The sequence below is a fragment of the Pleurodeles waltl genome, chromosome 9 (assembly GCF_031143425.1).
Source record: "Pleurodeles waltl isolate 20211129_DDA chromosome 9, aPleWal1.hap1.20221129, whole genome shotgun sequence".
Taxonomy (NCBI): Eukaryota; Metazoa; Chordata; class Amphibia; order Caudata; family Salamandridae; genus Pleurodeles; species Pleurodeles waltl.
In genome coordinates, this window is record NC_090448.1 from 697,888,995 (window position 1) to 697,909,958 (window position 20,964).

The 20,964-nt window shown below is 46.3% G+C and overlaps 1 protein-coding gene across 1 annotated transcript in view; it reads right to left on the bottom strand.

Annotated features, from left to right (window-relative positions):
- The window catches only part of ATG2A (autophagy related 2A), a 2,189,461-nt gene that overhangs the window by 856,710 nt on the left and 1,311,787 nt on the right, over nucleotides 1-20,964 (bottom strand). Inside the window, exons 29-30 of the mRNA XM_069207806.1 lie at nucleotides 17,149-17,275; nucleotides 16,441-16,664 (exon numbers count right to left, since the gene is read on the bottom strand). Coding sequence (XP_069063907.1) covers nucleotides 16,441-16,664; nucleotides 17,149-17,275 — 351 coding nt within the window. The remainder of the gene's footprint in view (nucleotides 1-16,440; nucleotides 16,665-17,148; nucleotides 17,276-20,964) is intronic.

Here is a 20,964-nt window from a genome sequence, read left to right on the forward strand (position 1 = left end):
CTGATCAACCCCCCAGGGGGGCAAAAATGGCCTAAAATAATTCCCCCCCCACCAGGGGAGCGACCCTTGCCTAAGGGGTCGCTCCCCTTGTGTGAAATTTACGAAAACAAAAAAAACTCCCTGGTGTCAAGGGGGGCAGAAATGGCCTAAATATAATTTACCCCCTAGGGGAGCGACCCTTGCCCAAGGGGTCGCTCCCCACCCTAAAAAAATTTTTTTTTTAAAAAAAAAGATCCCTGGTGCCCTAGAGGTTTCTGCCCCCCCTGGGGCCAGATCGGCCTAATAATATGCCGATCTGCCCCCAGGGGGTCAGAAAAGGCCTTCCCAAAAAAATGCCCCCCCTGGGAGCGACCCTTGCCCAAGGGGTCGCTCCCTTATGTCCATTTCACACACACAAAAAAAATCCCTGGTGTCTAGTGGGGTTTCAAAAGCCGGATTGCAAGCAATCCGGCTTTTGAAACCCTGGGAGAGACTTCAAGGGGAAGGAAATACATTTCCTTCCCTTTGAAGCCTCTCCGGGCCTCCCCCACGTGATTGAAAGAGAAATGCTGAGCAGAGCTTCCAGCGCGATGGGGGAGACCCTGTGACTAATCAGCGCGCGCTGACGTCATGGGAGGGGGGGGGGGGGGGGGGTCGGGGTGGAAGGGGAAGGGCTTCCCCTTCCTTCCCCGCCTTGGGGGGGTGCGCTAGCGCTCCCCCAAGTTCCTGTGACTTGGACCTCATCCAAGGCACAGAACAGGTTAAATATATATAATGTGATAGATGTAATGTGAAACCAATAAATATATACATATACAATAAGTTATAAAATCCACTATCATAGTATCCTTATATAATACTCCAAGGACACAGTAGGAACCACAGGACACAGTAGGAACCACAGGCCTACGCCGCGCATTTCGGGGATCCTCTCATAGGGAGGCCACCTTCATCAGGGCCGTTCCCAAATTTTTATTCAAACATGGATACCAACACCATCGAAAGGACATATATGTCGAACAGAGTACTGATGCTTTGATATGTTGCCACTTTAGATGAGGAGACCTAGTACATAAAACATAAACATAAAAATCCACCTTGAAATCTCGGAATCCAGAGTCCAAAATATTAGATATGTCCTATATACTGATTACTTAAACATTAACTAGCAACCATAACAAACTACCACATGAAAATTAACTATTTCAAAGTGCAAAGCCTCCTATAAAAGAAGCCCATTAATGTGATATAAACCAAGAGACAGCAAAAAGAAGAAGATTATAATGTTGTGTCAGTCATGCATGCCTTATCATGCACTAAATCCTTAAAAGTCACCCAGAGTGCCTTATTAAGCCATGCATGTCGTGTATAACCCTAAAGTTGTTGCACCCTGATGGGGTCACGGAAGCTGACTCCAACTAATTATATAGAGGATATAACCGTATGTTTACCTGCAGGCCACTCTAGATACACATTATGATAGAAAATACACGCTCCTCCAAATGCGTGGTAAGTAGCCCTTTATAGTACACCGTAACATCCACACTACTACTTCAGGTATTAGACTGCCTATAGGGAAGAACCAGAAAAGGGTCTAAGAAGATGGATACCAGGGCAATACTGGTCTTAATTGTATAAGTGCCTCAAGGTGTAAGAGTTCTAGGAGATTAATATTACCTCTATTATCAGCCTGTTCGTGCAAGACACCAGGCTTCTATAGTACACTCTTATGATGGTTTAAGGCCACCACTTCCGCATAAAATAAGTTCTTATTCACTGTGTGCCACATACATTTGTTGCACGTGTAGGCCTGATAGCATATTCGGTCATCAAAGAAGTATGACGCTGCCAAGTAACTCACCAAAAGCGAGGATACACAGACTAACGTTTGCCTGATTACTGTGTCTTATTCTTAAACGCGCCGGCATCTGTCTCTTCCTTATAGTTTCCTGGTCACATGGTTTCACACATGCAAGAAGTTGCGCTTAGCTTATTGAAAACAACGGGCTCCATGGCACCATCCAATTGATAAACGGTTGCCATATTGACAGGGAGTAATTATGGGTAGTAGCGCATGAAAGTATCTCATGCATGCAAGCCGATAGACAAATGTGGTGTGGAATCAACACCACACAAATGACACCTTGAATACACAAATTCCTTAAAACCAACCTATTTGTAGAGAAATTCTTACATACACAAACTTGCATTGACTTTTATAGTATAATGTAAATGCAGCGTTTAAAGCCACAAAATCACAGACGGGTGTCTAAACTACTATTCCAAATGTAGTACGTGAGATGGGCCAGTAGAAGGGTCCGTATATTAAATTAATCTCTAAGACAGGTCCATTGGTTACAGATGGCCTAAGTCAAAAATCGGAGTTTTAAATCCATAATTGGCAAATTAAACGACAGAGCGGAGGTACATATAAAAAAAGGGTGATCCACAAGATAGCATCTGACAATATTTGAGGGATCTAAGATCTTACTACTAGTTTTATATATACTTCCAACCTAGTTGGTCATCATTACCAAGATGATGGATCACCGCTGTTCTCTTATTTGTAGGGAAATTTTTAACCAATTACGTTTTCCCACGGAATGTATTCATTCAACCCATTTTTGCAGGTGTCCAGCATAAAGATCCAATATATTTCACGTTTTTTCCTGAATTTATTATCATCAATTCCTCCCGGTTTACTTATCTTTTCTAAAATTGTCCATGTCAAGTCCTCTATTTTATGACCAAAGTAATTCCAATGTTGGACCCAAAGTACAGGGACAGCAAATCAAATATACACAATTAGCTGTTCTACAATTCGTCATGTCAATAAGTCTGAATTTTTTCTGGTTCCACTGTAGAGTATCGCCTATGATGGCTCCAGGACATGCCTTACATGTTCCACATTTATGGTTCCCCTTAATAGGCTCTGATCCCCTTATTGATTTTTGGCAAAAACCTTGCACACTTGGTACATGGGATCTAAAAAATTTGTTACACATGTTTTGATTTTTCCTAAAGGCAAGTAAAGGGTGTTTGAGTGGTGGTAGATCTGGGTCACTATTAAGTATGTGCCAATTGTTGGAAATTATTTTTCTAATTCTCTCATTCATGTTAGAATGTTGTGTGACACACAAGTTTGATTTTAGATCTTTATCCCGTTGTTCAAACATACTCTCCCTGTTGTAATGTTTGGCTCTCTTATAGGACATTGTCACTTGGCCACCCACACCATGACAGGTTGTTCAAAATTCTGCCTGTCGTGGAACATTCGTCTGCCAAGGTTCCAGAGCTTTATAATCCTGGAAAGAAAATAGCAGCTGATGAGTCCTGGATTGGTACAAAACAAGACTGCTGTTCAGGCAGTACATACGAAGCAAAAGAGCATGTTGTGACATTAAGATATACATTTTGTGGGGCTTGGCTAGGCCTCCTACAAGATAGCCGTCACTACGGGAGGCTCTGCCGGGGCCTGGGCCTAATCTGTGTAATCCTCCTTTTGAAGCGACTGCCTTCTGACAAATTCACCTTCGGAGCGCCCCACCAAAATGGGTGCCGCTGTTGCTCCGCTGGTGAGCCCCATGTTGGAGTCGTAGCCCAGATTTCCCCCGGCTCTGTGGGACGGGCGCCTCGGCTCCCGCTGGCCTTGGATGCTGAGGGAACGCCCTGCCTGGAGCTCCTCCTGTGGACGGCGAGCTCTGAAGACCTGACGCCGCAGATCAGGCTTCATCTGGCCGCTAAGGGGGGGTGGCGGCTTCCGTCCCCAGGATCGGATCGCCAGCTGGTGTGTGCTGCGGCCCCTGACTGGGCTTTGGACATCGCTGTCTTCCCGTGGGCCGAGGGATTTTATTTCTGCTGCTTGCCATCGGGGAGTCCCCGGCGTGATCAGATGCGCGTCTGAGGGGATCTTTGCTGGCGCTGGGAGCATCTCGACCCTGATGCAGATGAGGAGGTGAGTCGCCTGTCTGCCTCCACCCCTGCAGTTGACGAGGAAACAGGCGGTGGTGAATCTGGGCCCCTAGGCCAAATGGGGGCGCCGCTGGGTGGCCACTTGAGGTTGGGCCCCTCGCGCTGTGCCCGAATTAAGTCCTGCTCCTGTCGGGGTTGGGGGAGTCCCCCTGGATGCGTGAGGACCCTGGAGGTCGGCCCTTTCCCCTGGCCTTGCACGTGAACTTTGCCTTGGAGGGGCACTGTCACCGGTCTTGTCGGGCCGGGAGAGAGGTGCTGGCTTTGCCTTGGCTCTACCGGGCTACCCCTGTTTGATCCTCCCTCCCCCGTCTTGGACTGTGGGTAGCGGTTGATTTCGGAGCTGTGGTCCCGGGGCTGGGGAGGTCCCCTGCGGCTTGATCACTGGGCTGCTCGGCGCCCGCGAGGTCTGGTGGCAGCCTGCTGCGACCTGCGGAGCGGGGCTGTTTTGGATGACCCGTTGCGGCCTGGTAGGTCGGGCTGGCCCCTGGTCACGCCTGTAGCGCTCCTTGCTGCTGAGACTTAAAACCTACATCATCTTTTGGCCCCGTATTCCGAATGCCTTCTGCACATTGAACTCTAGAGCTACTGGTGAAATGGGCAAGATGGATCAACGCCAGGCGAAACTTACCTTTGAGGGTGGCAAGAAGAGAGGTGGCGCCACTGCCTCACAGCCGGAAGAGACGCCCATGGTGGAGGGGTGCTCAGACATGTCAGTCAAGGCCATGTTTCTAGATCTAAAAAGTAGCCTTTCTGGCATAGATGCCAAGCTCAACCACTGAACAAATGGATCGTATTAGGGCCAGAGTAGATGGCCATGACACCCGGTTTGACCAGCTGGAGGCGAGCATGTCTGAGTTGGAGGACAATGAACGGGAACAACTGCTGCGTATTGAGCGCGTACTTGAAGTTATACGAAATAAAAACGAAGATTTGGAGGCCAGGTCGCGACGCAATAACATTCATATAATTGGTCTTCCGGAATCTATTGCCATGGGTAGAATGGAAGACTTGGTGGAAGGTATGCTCTCCGATCTCTTCCCTGGTGAATTCTCGCAATTGTTGGTAGTTGAGAGAGCACATAGATCCCTGGGACCTCGCCCCCCACCTGGCACCCCTCCACGCCCTATTATAACTCGCCTATTGAACTATCGTGACAGGGACAAGGTCCTTAGACTTTCTAGGGACAGACGACCATTGATTTACAAAAACTCCGACCTGATTAACTTCCTGGATTATGCTCCAAATGTACAGGCAACACGCAAAGCATTCATGCCGGTTAAACGCACCCTAAGCCAAACAGATGTCAGATTCTCCCTCATCTATCCCGCAAAGCTTAGGGTGCAACATGAAGGTAAATCACATTTCTTTACTGAGCCAAGCTTGCTGCCAAGTTTGCTAAAACGGTCCCCAAGAGGGATGCGGCTGCAGACACAGATGCCTCGGGAGCTGAACGTCCATCTAAGTGACAATGATTAACTGGGACTTGGTGGTGAGAACTGAAACCGCTGCGTTGCCGCTGTGGGGGCGCTCTATTAATAGCAAAGTTATGAAGGTCGCTCAAATTTTAGGTTTGTATTCGGGCCCTACGCCCCACCCTCCCCCGCCCCCCTTGGGGCGGTAGGATGGATGGTCTAGCACACACCCTCTGGATGAGTTCAAATTATGTGTTATTTGTTAGGTTTGAGGTGTGCGATGTTTGGGGGTGGGTGGGTACTTAGCACTGACCCGATTGGGGGGTCTGCGTGGGTGGGGGGGGGCGTTGATGTATATCTTCTTTTTTTTTTCTTTTTTCGTTATCTTTATTATTTCCATTTCGTGAGTGTGATTGGAGGGGGAGTGTTATGGAGATGTGATGCAACATTCAGGATGATGCGATTCGCAGGGAGACATGACATTGATTAGATGTTTATCCTGGAACGTGCGAGGCTTGAATGACCAACGCAAGATTCAGCTCATGTCTGCATATGTCAAACGCCACGAAATTGATATATGCATGCTACAGGAGACTCACTTGACGGTGGCTACGCAGGGCAGGTTGAGGGGTGGTTGGATAGGTGAGTCCCACCGTGCAGTATATTCTAGCTATGGAAGAGGGAGTGACAATTCTGCTGCGTAGGGGCTTGCCTTGGCGAACGCAGAAAGCGATAGTGGATCCAAATGGCAGATATGTTTTGTTGAGTGGCACGCTGCTGGACAGAGCTTGCAGGCTTTTAGCAATATATGGACCTAATACAGACGACCTCGAATTCTTTCGTGAGGTATGGCGCTTAATTAACAAGCTGGGTGGCGGTGCAGTGATCTGTGGCGGAGATTTCAATGTAATTCTGGATCCGGAGAAGGATCGCGAGAGCCAGGCCAGAGTGCAGCACGCTGCTGCCGCTAGGGCGCTGGGATCGGTGATGGCTCCCTGGTTGATATTTGGATGGCAAAACATGGGGATAAAAGAGGGGATGTGTGTCAACTCTACGCATAACAGCTGGTCGTGTATAGACCGCTGGCTGGGGTCTAGGGACGTGGAACTCTGGACACAATCAGTGGATCATTTATCGAGAACCCTGTCATGATCACCACACTTCACAGTGAAAGAGCTCCTCTGGTCATGGTTTGGGACCGATTGGCAGAAGCCTACAAGCCTACCTGTATACTTGATTACAACAAGTACATGGGTGGACTGGATTTTAAAAGAAGAACAGGTTTTTCAACAATATAGTGCGAGTCATTTAACATGCACATGGTATACGAAGTTAATTACCCAACTGATTCTGTTGGCAGCATACAATTTGTTTGTCTATCACCAGATCACCACGGGAAGGCTAATGCCCTTTCTTTACTGCCACTTGGCTGTTATTTAAAGCCTTACTGCTGTAGAAACAGTAGTCTCTATTTCATCTGCTGTGGAGGATGTAGGAAGGCTGTTGATCTGCACTTTGCAAACGGCATTAGTGCACTAGAGCAAAAGATTAATCAATATCACTGATGTACAGTTTGTGCTCGTCAAGGAAAGAGGAAGGATAGTAAATATTACTATCCCCAGTGCCCATCTCTGCACAGCCTGTGGTTTCCAATGTGCTTCTCTTTGTACCACACAAAAGTGAAGTTCTGTAAAACTGAATGATATGGTGCATATTGTTTAAAAGTTAGTATCTGACCAAAATGACTGTTAATGGATACATTCCTTCCATCACCCATTAGCTTTTGAAAAGATGTCCATCTAATTTGGAAAGGAGGACTGTAACTCAAGGATTTCTTCCTGAAAGAGAATTGAGTCACTGTGTCTTGACTGACTCCAGGAAATAGAGACACATTGATCTTGCTTTTGGTTATTTGCCACCTTCATCCTGTGTTGAAACACGGGAAATGGACTGTTGTCGTATTACAACTGCAATACAGTCAATGTAATCCCCCTAAAAGTGGATAGAACATGCGTCATATGTGACTGAGTACTCTATCCGCCAAACCCTAAAGCTTAGTCATTCTGCCAGTGTTACTTAGGGAACTTAGTAGAGTCTGCCACTGCATGGTCATCTCTGTGTTACTCTGTACATACGCTCACTCTGTCTCATGAATGGGCCTCAAAGTCATTCTCTGACAACCCCAACTTACTTCCGCACACTGGAAGGAGTTAGATTTGATGCTGCAAGTATGCTGAAGGCGCATGATAGACAAGTCTTTCTAATCCTAAGCCGGCTGCCATGGGGAGGTGTTATTAATGGGTCATCTCGCAGGCACACAGTAGTAGTTAGGACTCCAAGTGAGACAGACACATGAAGAGGTAGAGAAGCTTAGCCTAAGCTTGTTTTCACAGAGGTCTTGTGTAGGAGGAAGGCAGATAGACAATATAAAAGTGACTGGTAGATCACTGTACCCACCACTAGTCACATAGGTCAGATTTGTGGCCCGGTATGCCAATTTCATCCTGTGTCAGACCATGGCAGATATTTTGCCCACCCAGCCTCTAGCACATTATAGTCAATAACTGCACATAATGGTGGACAGGACCTGCACCATATTTTGATGGTTTACTCTATTTGCCAAACCCTAAGACCCTTAGTCTTTCTTGAAGTGCTTTTTGGGAACTTAGTAGAATCTGCCCAAGCATGGTTACCTCAGTGTTACCTTGTAGATATGCTCACACTGTCTAACGAATAAGCCACAAAGGCATTCTCAAACACCGCCAAATTACTTCTGCACAGTGGAAGCGGTTGGATTTGATGCTGCAAGTGTGCTCAAGGTGCATGAAAGACAAGTCTTCCTAAGCCTAGGCAGGCTGCCACGGAGAAGTGTTAGTAGAGGTGCACCTAGAACACAAGATGATGGATGGAGTGCTGAAACATTTCACTCACTCACCCCCAAGCACAGATCTGGGTTAAATCCATCGTTCTTTTGCTCACTATGTGACCCCAGTTTGGACCCAGCCATATGCAAATCACTCTTGACCCTGCTCCCCATGGGAATAGTCCAGCCCGAACTGTCAGGCCAAGTCCTGAGTAGACGTGCACCTGACAACCTTCAGTTGGGACAGACACAAACAAGTAGTCAAAGCTTAGTCTAGATTTGCTTTTATAGGGATCTTGTGTAGGTAGAAGGTGGATGATCAAGGTAGACATGAAACTCTGGTCAAGGTACTAACCCCCAACAGCAGGTAGCGAGGTGTGGGGACTGGAGATTGTGTGGCTATTGCCTGGCGGAATGTGTGGCTGTTTGCTGGACGTATGTATGATGGTTGGCTGGCTTAATGGGTGCCTGTTGGCTAGTAGTCTGTGTGTATTGGTTTGCTGGAGGTGTGTTTATATGTACGATGGCTGATAAATGGTTCACTGGCAGTTTGATTAGTGTTTACACCCTGTGGACATATGAATGTGATAGGCCCTTGAACGGAATTGGTTTATTGATGTGTGGGTGTGTGTGTTGGGTCCGTGTCTATTGGTGCAAATGGCTCTCTGTGGAATAAATAAAAGGCATATGATTAGATCATTAAGTAGTTGTCACCTTGACATGGCTTCACAGCTCCCTACACTAAGTGATGGGTTCAATATTATAGTACTGTTAATAGTGTTTACTCTTTGCCTCAATTACTACTATTAGAGCCAAAACCAACCGATATAAGAACTCAAGCCGTGGATGAACTCCAAAAGAACAATAACAACCCTGAATTTTAAAAATTGAACACCCAGAGCCCAGGATGCTGTATCTTGTGTGGATCCCAATCACTTACCCACAATGTCTTGCAAGCCTCAAACTTTTCTGAAATGGCTAAAATTATGTGTTGAATGCACCAGAAGCTTCTGAAATCTGTGGGAATTGACAAACCTTCTACTAACTAGTGTTCTCATACTTCATCCCAAAAACTGCTACCACAGATCTGTCTTTCAGCGTAGCACACACAACACAAAAGGTCCAAAAATGCAGCAGAGCCACCAGCGATGGAAATATCAAGGATAATTGGACCCAGGCTTAGCTGCTACCCAGGAAAACCTACTAAACCAAGACATTTTTGACACTTTTTAAAACTAAACCCCGAGTGGGTCCAGGTTGGTATGTCTTGCATGATCCCGTGATGTTTTCTTAACCATAATGTTCAGCAAACCTCAAACGTTGCCTGAAATCATGCATTTTCTTCACATTTCTGTGCCAGAAAACTCCAGAATCTGCTTGGATCCACAACTTAATACCACCAGTATTCCCTCACTTGTCCCAGTAAAACTGCTACCCTATTTGATTGGCTGGGCCAAGTCCTGCAACAGGAATAGATCAAACCAGGAACAAAATGAGTCCTTCGTGAAGACTCGCACTGTTCCTGGTTTCCATTTCTGTCGCAGGTAGTGGGCTCACACACATAACAGAATTATTCCTCATTATTGGCTTCTAAAATTGAGCCAGTGTGCAAAAAAGATCACATTTTGCAAATCACCCTCTTCACCACGATTGCATGAGTAACCCCAAATTCAAAGGTATATAAAAAAAAACACTATTCTGAAACTCAGTATCTTGTACACATTTCATAAATACATTGGTTATCTTCACACCTATTTCTCAATACATCTGTAGATTTTACCATATGAATTGCTGCATGGTCGAAACATGATGAAGTACATGTTACCTACCTTCGGTAGCAATATATCTGCTAGAGACATATTCTAGTTGCGGATTCCTTACCTTAAAATTTCCCCCCAGGCGTCAGACTGTATCCGGCAAAAAATTATTCGAGCAATACATTTGCGTGTCGGTAGGTGGCATGGGTCGACTCTGAGGGCGTCGTTGGCGTCATAGTCGCCGTGATGACGTCGGGAGTAGTACACAGACACTGCCTCAGCATAGTGACATCTATTTCTTTTAACGACTTTGCACACCAAAGCGCAGAGCCACAGAGAACACTGAGATTGGTGCGCCAGACCTAAGGTCCTGTAATGAGTTTGCAAGCAAGGAGGATGGGTGGGCCGGTAAGAAATCTGCAACTAGAATAGGTCTCTTCCAGATGTATCATTACCAAAGGTAAGTAACTTGTACATCTGACAGAGACTTCTAGTTGCAGATTCCTTACCATAGAATAGGTACCCAAGCAATGCCATACTTGGAGGTGGGCTGCGAACCCAGTCATGCAGGACCAAGCGACCAAAGTAGCCGTCCCGAAGGACCTGACTGTCCAAGCAGTAATGTTTAGCAAATGTGTGCAGGGATGCCCACGTAGCTGCCTAGCAGATATCCAGGAAAAGAAATCCACTTGCTAACGCAGTGGAAGCAGCAGTTGTTCTGGTGGAATGAGCGCGCAAGCCCTCAGGGGGTTGCTTCTTGGCCAGAGTAGCACATCTTGATGCAAAGAAGTACCCATCGAGAGATGGTAAATATTTGCACCACCTTCCCTTTCTTCGCACCCACATATCCAACAAAGAGTGGGTCGTCCACCCAGAAATCTTTGGTACGATTTAGATAGAACGCCAACGCTCTTTTTGGGTCCAGGCGGTGAAGTCTCTCCCACTCATGAGAAGGATGTGGGGGCGCATAACAAGTAGGCAAGGTGATGGACTGGCCTACATAAAAAGGCGTAACAACCTTAGGAAGGAAGGAAGCCTTAGTGTGCAACACCACTTTGTTAGGGTGCATAGACAAGTATGGTGGCTTTGAAGAAAGAGCCTGAAGCTCACTCACTCTGCAAGCAGAAGTGATGGCAACAAGAAAAACAGTCTTGAAAGTGAGGAGCCGTAAAGAGCAATTGTGCATCGGCTCGAATAGAGTACACATTAAGAAAGTAAGGACAAGATTGAGGTCCCACTGAGGCATGATAAATGGAGTGGGAGGAAATAAATGGGTGAGACCTTTAAGGAATCAATTGACAAGGGTGAGGGCTGATCAGGTAACCTAAGAAAGGCCGAAACAGCCGATAAATACCCTTTAAGGGTGCCCATAGCAGAGTCCTGCTGGGCTAAAGAAAGGATGAACAAAAGAACCTCAGAAAGAGGAGCAGAGAGGGGATCAACAGATTTGTTGGTATTCCATGCCACAAATTTATGCCAATGACAGGTGTATACCGTTTTGGTGGAGGGACACCTGGCTGCCAAGATAACGTCACAGACTTCAGGTGGAAGGTCAAAAGCCGTCAACTGCCACCGCTCAATCTCCACGCATGAAAGCAGAGATTGGACAGGTTCTGGTGGAGAACTGTCCCCTGCTGCTGTGACAGAAGATTCTCCCGAAGAGGCAGCCTGAGTGGAGGATCTGTGGCCATGCTCAATAGCTCGGGATACCATACTCTCCGTGCCCAGTCCGGAACCACCAAGATAACTTGGGCCCAGTCGTTCTTGATCTTCTTGAGAATTCTGGGCAGAAGTGGTATAGGTGGAAAGGCATAAACGAGGTCGGAGTTCCACTCGAGATGAAAAGCGTCTCTGAGCGAGTGTTCTCTGTGGAGGTGAACAGATCTAACCACAGCTCTCCCCACTTCTGAAAGAGACCTTGTGCCACCTCTGGATAGAGACGCCATTCGTAATTGGCTATGCATCGATGGCCGAGTTTGTCTGCTTTTGCGTTCAGAGAGCCCGCCAGATGTTAAACCACCAGGGTATTGTCCTGATGTTCCAGCAATGTCCAGAGGCATAGTGCCTCCTGACAAAGGGTCCAAGACCTTACTCCACCTTGTTTGTGGCCGTAGTGTTGTCCATGAACACTTGCACTACTTTCCCTTTGAGACAGGGAAGAAATGCTTTCACTGTAAACCTGATCACCCGGATCTTCAGAAGATTGTTATGGAGCCCAGACTCCGCTGGAGACCAGAGGCCTCTGATCTCCGCCTCTCCCATGTGGCCGCCCCATCCCAGAAGTGCCGCAGAACTGTCACTATGGATAGATCTGGCTGGGAAAGGGAGAGGGATCTGTCATTGCCCCAATGTGGATTCGAAAGCCACCACTGCAGGTCTTTCGCAGTCCTCTCCGAGATCTGGACCATGTCGGAGAGATTTCCCTGATGCTGCACCCAATGGAACTTCAAGTCCCACTGCAGATCCCACATATGCCATCTGGCATGTGTCACTAGCAGGATGTAAGAGGCCATGAGGCCCAGCAGCCTCAGAGTCAGTCTCACCGAAACCCAAGACAGAGGCTGAAAGATCAGAATCATTGCCTGCATATCTTGGACTCGCTTTTAGGGAGGATAAGCCTGAAACTGCACTGTGTCAAGAACAGCTCTGATGAAAGGGAGTATCTGAGAGGGAGTCAGGTGTGACTTTGGCATGTTTATAGTGAACCCCAGGGTGTGCAGGAGGTTCACTGAAGTCTGAAGGTGGGAGACGACTTTCTGGGGCGAGTCTGCCTTCAACAGCCAGTCAAGGTAGAGGAAGACTGGAATCCCCATCCTGCGCAGATGAGCTGCAACCACCGCCATCCCTTTTGTGAACACCCTAGGGGGGCTGGAAAGGCCGAAGGGTAGTACGGTAATTTGAAAGTGCTCGTGACCTACCACGAATTGTAGGTAACATCTGTGGGCAGAGAGAATGGAAATATGGAAATAAGCTTCCTGCAAGTCCAATGCTACCATCCAGTCTCTTGGGTCCAAGGCAGACAGGACCTCCTGAATTTCTCCTTCTTGAGGATGTATTTGAGGTCCCGAAGGTCTAGGATAGGACCTAAGCCCTTGTCCTTTTTGGGCACCAGAAAGTAGCAGGAATAACAACCATGATAAACGTCTGGCGCAGGGACCTTCTCTATGGCTCCCTTGGCCAAGAGAGCCACAACTTCCTGGCGGAGAAGTGCCAAATGATCCTCCTGAATATGGCTTACTGATGGAGGCATGGCTGGTGGGGCAGATTCAAAGGGGAGGGAGTAGCCCTTTCGAACGATCTACAAAATCTACCTGTCCGTAGTGATGGATTCCCAATGGGGCAGGTGATGGCCCAACTAGATCGGAGTGAGGGGACCGACTAGGAGGGTTTGGAGGCTGCAGCGGGGGCAGGTGTGGACTGGGTAGACCTCTGGTTCCCTGTCTCACACCCACGTGGGATTCCACATTCCAGGCCACGCAGAGGCTGAACAGCATGGGTGGCACGTGGCTGGGATTGGGACGCGACAGGGAGCCCCTTCCCTGGCCATGAAAGGGGTGAAAGGCGGATTGTTGGGGGCAAGGGTCCGTGGAAAGGCCAAGGGACTGAACCATAGCACAGGAGTCTTTGAACCTCTCCAAAGCAGAGTCCGCCTTGTCTCCAAAGAGACGGGCATGTCCATAAGAGCCTATTGGACATCCTCCGAAAAACCAGATGTACACAACCAGGCATGGCGCCACAAGGCCACCGTTGTCGCAACCGATCTACCTAGAGAGTCGGTTGTGTCCAGCCCACATGTGATCGTGAACTAACTTTGCTGCATCTCTCCCATCGATGACAGCTTGGGAGACAATAGTACGGGCCTCCTCTGGTATCTGTAGCAGAACCCGTGCAACTGTATCCCACAGAGAGGGGGTATAGCGCCCCAAAAGTCATGTGGTGTTTATGGACCGCAGCACAAGACTGGAGGAAGAAAACATCTTCCCAAATTGTTCCAGCCTTTTTGATTCCCTATCCGGGGGTGCGGAATGGAATGGAATGCACCCGAGGAAGAAGATGCCTGGATGACAAGGCTCTCAGGCGTAGGGTGTTGGGGCAGGAATTTAGGGTCGTTCAGGGCGGGCTGATGGCAGTGTGCGATAGTCCTGTTCACAGGAGCCCCTGTGTTGGGTCTGGACCAAGTACCCAATAGGACATCGGTGAGGGCTTCATTGAATAGCAGAAGTGGCTCAGATGTGGAAGTCCCTGGCTGAAGCACTTCCATCAGGAGATTTATCCTGACCTGAACAGTAGGCAGCTCAAGGACCCCAGCTGCCAAACTCACCACTACAGAATAAGTCGCTCCCTCTGCCGTAGCTACGGTATGAGAAGACAGCATGTCAGCGTCTGGATAAGTGTACAGGCCACTGGTCTCACCCAACTCCTGTGCCTAAATTAGGATCATCCTGGTATTCATAAGGGACCAGGGATCCCTTCAATCCTTCCCAGAATTCGTACCCAGAAAAAAAAGGGTCAGTATCCGACCAGGGCTGAATAGGCCCCATCGAAGAGAGATGGTGTCGGCCGATGCCGTTCCGACTCAGAGTCATTGGTGGTGAGGACCGGGTCGACGTCGATGGTGGGCACCACCGACATCAGTAGCGTCGCCAATCGAACCGGTGCCGGGGAAGGTTTCAATGATACGACCGGTGTGGATCCGGGAGCGGTTCCGGAGGGGACCTTGGTGGCCGGAGCCAAAGCCACCAGCGCGGAACCCAAAGGCCCCCCAAACAAACCCCTTGGGCCCAAAGGCGCTGTATCGAGGTCGGCCTGCCCAAAAATTATGCGCATGGCCTCATTAAACTCGTTCAATTGGGCAGGGCTTGCTCTGGCTCCCGGAAACTTGGGGAAACGCAGAGCGGACCCAGAAGCAGGCTCTGAAGATGGAGGCCTCGAGTTTCGACGCTCCTCCCAAGTCGCATCAGCCAAGCAACAGTGTCAAGTCGAAGGGTGATGGGATCTCTTTGACTTCTTCTTACCTTGTCTCAAAGACTTCAAGGAAGAAGAATGGTGGTGGCTCCGCGAGCGGTCTCTAGACCTTTCCCTCGAGCGAGACTGGGACCTATGCAGAGTCGAGTGCTGGGCCGCCATGAGCTTGAGGGACTGCTCCCTTAAGGCCTTCGGGTGCATGGCCCGCCACTCGGAGCATGAATTTGGGTTGTGGTAGCACTCCAGGCACTACAAACAGACCCGATTCGGATCTGTCACCGACATCATGCGGTGACAGTCCTCGCACAGATGGAAACTGGTCTTCTGTGACATCCTCAACGCACCAAAAAACTTGGCAAAAGGGTAGAAATCGGTCAAAAAGAGACCAAGGTACTTCTCTCCGGATCAGCATGTGGCGCGGAAGGAAAAGGACTAACATCACTGCGCTGAGGCGGCGTCTATAAACTACTCCTGACGTCATCACGGTGACAACGATGCCAACAACGCCCGCGGAGTCGACCGATGCCACCTACCGACTTGCAAGGGTATTGCTCGAAGAAAAAATCTCCGGATCCAGTCTGACGCCTGGGGGAAAATTCTAAGGTAAGGTATCTGCAACTAGAAGTCTCTAGCAGACAAACATTACAAGCTGATGGCCAGGTGCTGGATCTGGGTATTTTGTGTCTTTTAGACAACTAACGAACACCATGTGTGTAGCAACCAGGAGAGTTTGATGGGCGTAATTTTTGATGAAAACATCACCAATTGCTTAGTCTCATAATTTTTTTAGTTCAACATTACTTTCTTTTGAAAAATAATGAGCAATACTGAAATCTGAATTTTGAAAAATTTTCAGAAATTTACAGCTTTCCAGGTTCACCCATGGATGTTCACATTTGTTTCCATCATCAACTGCACAAAATATGAAAATGGAATACCAGTTAGAAAATATTTTATTCCACAACTCTGTTCCTGGGAAGGTGGTGATCGTAGCACAGCAAACTTTCTAGTGATGCCATTTTAGCAACAAACAAAAAACTAATTTTTTGCACAACCTTTTCCCTATTTTTTTTTTAACCTAAAATAAACTTTAGCTATATTTTAGCTATTTTCTCAGTTCACTTCAGTGGTATCCCCAAACTCGAGGTACTTTTAGAATCCCCAAGTGGTGGGGGGTAAGGGAAGCTACTTTGACCTAGACACCTTTGGTGGGGGGAAAAGGGGATGAAGGATTTAGCATGAACTTTCCCAAACATCTTAAAAAGGGCTCAGCATTGTGGGAGGAAAAGCCTCAGCAGCTAAGCAGTTAAGGGAAGTGATAACACGAGACGAGAGAGCCAGAGAGGGTTGTTTTAACCAGGCTAGCTGTAAAGACTGAGCACCTCAACCAAGTGTCATATTTGGCGCTGATGACACGTTGCTAAAGTGGTCTTTCGTTTTACAAGAAACACCTAGTCGGCAGAACATCTAACAGCAGTCACTTTATGCTTACCGGGATTCCCATGCCTGGGGCGTCCAAGATGCAGAAGTCATCCGGGTCAGTCAGCTCCTCCTCCCCGTCGCTGTGATCAGATGGGCAGAAGTCTATTCTATCACATGAGTTTACTAGAGAAGGTTGTGATAGATGCACCAACCCTTTCCGTTTGCTGCTGCTGTCCTCACCTGGGAACAGGTACTCAGACACTGGAGAGCTTTGGCAAACCAGAGCCGTCTCTCCTGGATAACAAAAGACACCAACATAAAAATGTAAATGCCAATGAAAGAACACCCACGGCTCCAACTGAAAAACTAACTCTCACATTAAATTACATGCCTCCCATTTCCTTTCGAGTGGATTTTTCAGTTTCTGAATTAGGCGTTTTAATGTTCTTTATCGAATCTAGAAAACACTTTAGTTTTGTTTAACCACCCTCCTCCACATAATCCATGCTCCTCTCCGTTGACTTATTTATTTATATATGCAGATGTGAGAAGACCTAAGAGCACCAAGAAGAAAGTAACCCCACACTATAATTGATCCGAAGAAAGCAAGGACAGAATATGGATGTCCGATGTAAAACTTTCAAACAAAGATTAACCAACAGTTGTTTTAACAGACATTTCTGACTGCAGGTTTTAAATGTACTGCAAATTAGAGTCGAGTTCATCTTCCGCTCTGCCCCTCGACCCTCCAAGTTGTTGGCCTTTAAGAATCACCTACCTGCTTCTAGCGGGTAGTGTTTCAGGGTTCGTTCTGTGTCCATCAATGCATCGGTTAAGTCTCGTTGGTTGATTTCTGCCGTCTCAGCAGGTGGGCGTGGAGGAAGGGATGCTGGGCTTTCTGATAACTGTGAAAGGTAAATAGATTAGAGTTTTTCTACATAAACAATTTTTCTGGCTTTTTCATAAATAAACTCACTATAGAAGCAAGAAATAAACAACAATGCATCTGCAAAGGCTCATGACAAAATAACAAGTGACAGAGACAGAACATACACAGCAAGAGTATCTTGTAGCAACGGGTTGTTGTCAACTGCAGAGTATTGCGGGAAAAGCTTGGGCCAAGAATATGATTTAGATCAGTGGTCTCCAAACTTTTCATTGCTGCACTCCCCCCCGTTGAAAAATAAAAATCATTGGGCCCCCCTAAGAATTTTTCACAATTATTTTATAAAGATGGCAATGTTTATATATGTCTAGATGTATTTTAACATTGCAGTTAAGTACTGTTGCATGTAAAAAAAAAAAAAAAAAATGTAACAATATGTTTCTGCTTAAAACAAACCACTGCTATCTGTGTAATGATTCTTTTGGCCAGAGCCTGCGCCCCCCTCCGGGATCACCGGAGGCCCCCCAGTTTGAAGACCTCTGATTTAGGGAGATTCCCAAAGCCCCCAGATTTACACAAGTTAAACTTGCAGCTCCTCGCCTTGTAAAGAGATGCCCCCATAAATACATATGTTAATTTCCCAATATCTGGTGCATCTTTATTCCGCAGACTTTAGCCACTACATCTGCATTATGCCCCGATTTAGACAACCTGCCCAAGATAGCGCATACACTGTCTACTGCAAGACCTTTTGTTATCTTACGGTGGTCTTAAAGGTTGCCCATTGTCTGCCATTTGTTGGTTTAATGTTCACTCTTTTGATTGCTTCTTATCTGTAACTTTTCTTTTCTATTCCAGCTGTCTCACTAGTGTAACTCATATCTGTTGTATCGCAGTTTTATTGGATTTCAGCACAAAATCAAGTTGAAACCCCAATCAAAGCCTGCCGTACACAAAACCAGACCTATACCCCATTTACTGAAACAGGCGCTCAAGGAGGAACTTGACAGAATGCAATCTCAAGGCATAATTCAACCTATTGACAGCTCTGAATGGTTATCCCCCATTGTGATTGCTAGGAAAAGTAATTCAAAAGACATCAGGGTATGTATTGATTTAAGAGACCTGAATAGGAATATTTGGGTAGAAAGACACCCTCTTCCTATAATCCATGAGATTTTAAGTACCATGGGAGATGCAGTATGTTTCTCGGTGCTGGATCCTTCCAGTGCATATCATCAAGTAGAACTTCACCCAGATTCTAAGTGGCTTACGGCATTTACCACCCCTATGGGTTCCTTTATGTTCAATAGGATGCCGTTCGGGCTGGCGTCGGCTGCTGCAGTGTTTCAGAAAATCATGCAGCATATTTTAGGAGACACTCCTAAAACTTTGTGTTTCCAGGACGACATTTTAATTTATGGGGCGACAGTTGAGGAACACAACACAAACCTGAGGAGGGTTCTGAATATACTGAAAACAGCAGGCTTAACGTTAAAGAAGGAAAAATGCCAGATTGGTGTGAGTTCTGTAGATTATCTAGGGTATACAATATCGAGAGATGGTTTTAAACCTAAAACTTCCCTGGTAGAGGCAGTTAAAAAAGCAAAGGCGCCCAAAAATAAGGATGAACTTAAGTCATTTCTGGGTCTCACTGAATATATGGCCAAATATGTCAAAAACTTCTCAGAGACATCATATGATCTCAGAGAGTTACTTAAGAGTCACATACCTTATAAATGGAGGGAATGTCATGATTATGCATTTGAAAAGATTAAACAGGCCATTTTAACAGCACCATATCTTTGTAATTTTAATCATGAAAGGAAAACTATTCTCACCACAGATGCCAGTAAATTGGGTTTGGGGGCTACACTATCACAAGTCATTGATGGCAAAGAGAGGATTGTGGCTTTTGCATCAAGGGCTCTAAGCAAAGCTGAATCCAATTACTCAGTCATTGAAAGAGAGGCCCTGGCATGTTTCTGGGCTGTTAAACATTTAAAAAAAATTCTTTGGGGTACACAATTTACCATACGCACAGACCACAAACCTTTAGTTTATGTATTCTCCACTAAGGGATTTTACAACAGCACTCCAAGGATTGCGAGGTGGACCTTGGGCCTTGAAAGCTTCTGTTTCAAGGTTGAGTACCTCCCTGGCAATAGAAATTTGGCTGCGGATTTTCTGTCTAGAGTTCCGTTGGATGTAGTAGAAGACTTTGATACTCCAGAATATCCTATATTGGTAGTTTCTACATCTTCTATCAATGAAGATGAATGGAATTCAGCATGTCAAAAAGATGAATCTCTATCCTTGCTAAAACTGAGAGCCAAGGAAGGATGGCCTGAATCCAGGAAGGATCTGGATGAAGTTATTAAAAGCTACTGGGAGGTGAGATACGAAATAAATGAAATAGGAAATTGTGTATTTAGAAATGATAAAATAATACCTCCTGCAAGTTTAAGACACAAAATCATTAGGCTGGCTCATGAGGGCCATCTGGGCAGAAGCCTAACAAAATAACGTATTAGGGAACGGTACTGGTTCCCTAATATGGACTCCATGACTGAAACAGAAGTCAAAGATTGCACCATATGTGCACGCAGTGATAAAATGAAATTGATTCGTAAAACCCCAATTTCTCCTGTGTCCATACCTGACAAGCCTTGGTCCAAACTGGCATTAGATATCATTGGGCCAATCAACATGACAGGAGTAGTCAAACGCTTTGCCTTAGTATTAATTGACTACCACTCTCATTGGATAAATGCAAAATTAGTTAACCAAATCACAACTGAATCGGTGATAAATTTCCTCAAGGATGTGTTTGCTGTTGAGGGCATACCAGCTACCCTTATTACTGATAATGGGGTTCAGTTGACTTCTTTAGCAATGAAAGACTTCCTTGCATCTCTCAGTATAAATCACCTCACTACAGCTTTGTATTGCCCAAGGGCAAATGGTCTGATTGAGAGAACCAATCGTATGATCAAGGAATGCATACAGTTAGCTAGTGTTAATCATTTGAGTGTGGAAAATGCTATCAGAGACATGTTATGGGCATACCATACAACTCCAAATTTAATCACTAAAGTTTCCCCGTTTTCTGCGCTAAAAGGCAGAAAACCAAGCACAAAATTATTTCCCTCATGGTTAGGTGGAGGAGAGAAGAGTGAACCTGCAAACCCTCATATCAAACTTAAATTATCTCTGCACCAAGATAAATACAGAAGAATGTATGATAAGAAACATGGTACGAAACAACAACAGTGGGTGGTAGGGGACAGAGTGTATGTTAAAAATCCATTGAAGGGAATGAGGTCAAATGTGAGAGACACCAAGTTTATGGGCCCATTCAATATTGCCAAAGTAAAAAGAAATGTAGTTGTATTGGAGAATGGACAGTGTTGGAGCATGAATAGGATTGTCAAACAGCCACCGGGTGTAGAAAAGACTGGAAGCAATCCTGAGGAAGCGGGAGGAAGTCAGGAAGTTCCACAGAATCGCAATGAAGGAGGTTATGAGAAAAGAACATATAGCCGACAAATTAAACCTCCTGTTTGGCATAAAGATTACGAGATTACTGCTTGAGTATAATGAACTGTAATTAATGATAGCAGATGACTGTACTATTTCTAGTTTTGTTAGAAGGGAAGATGTGTTGTATCGCAGTTTTAATTAAATAAGCTATATATATATTGTTCT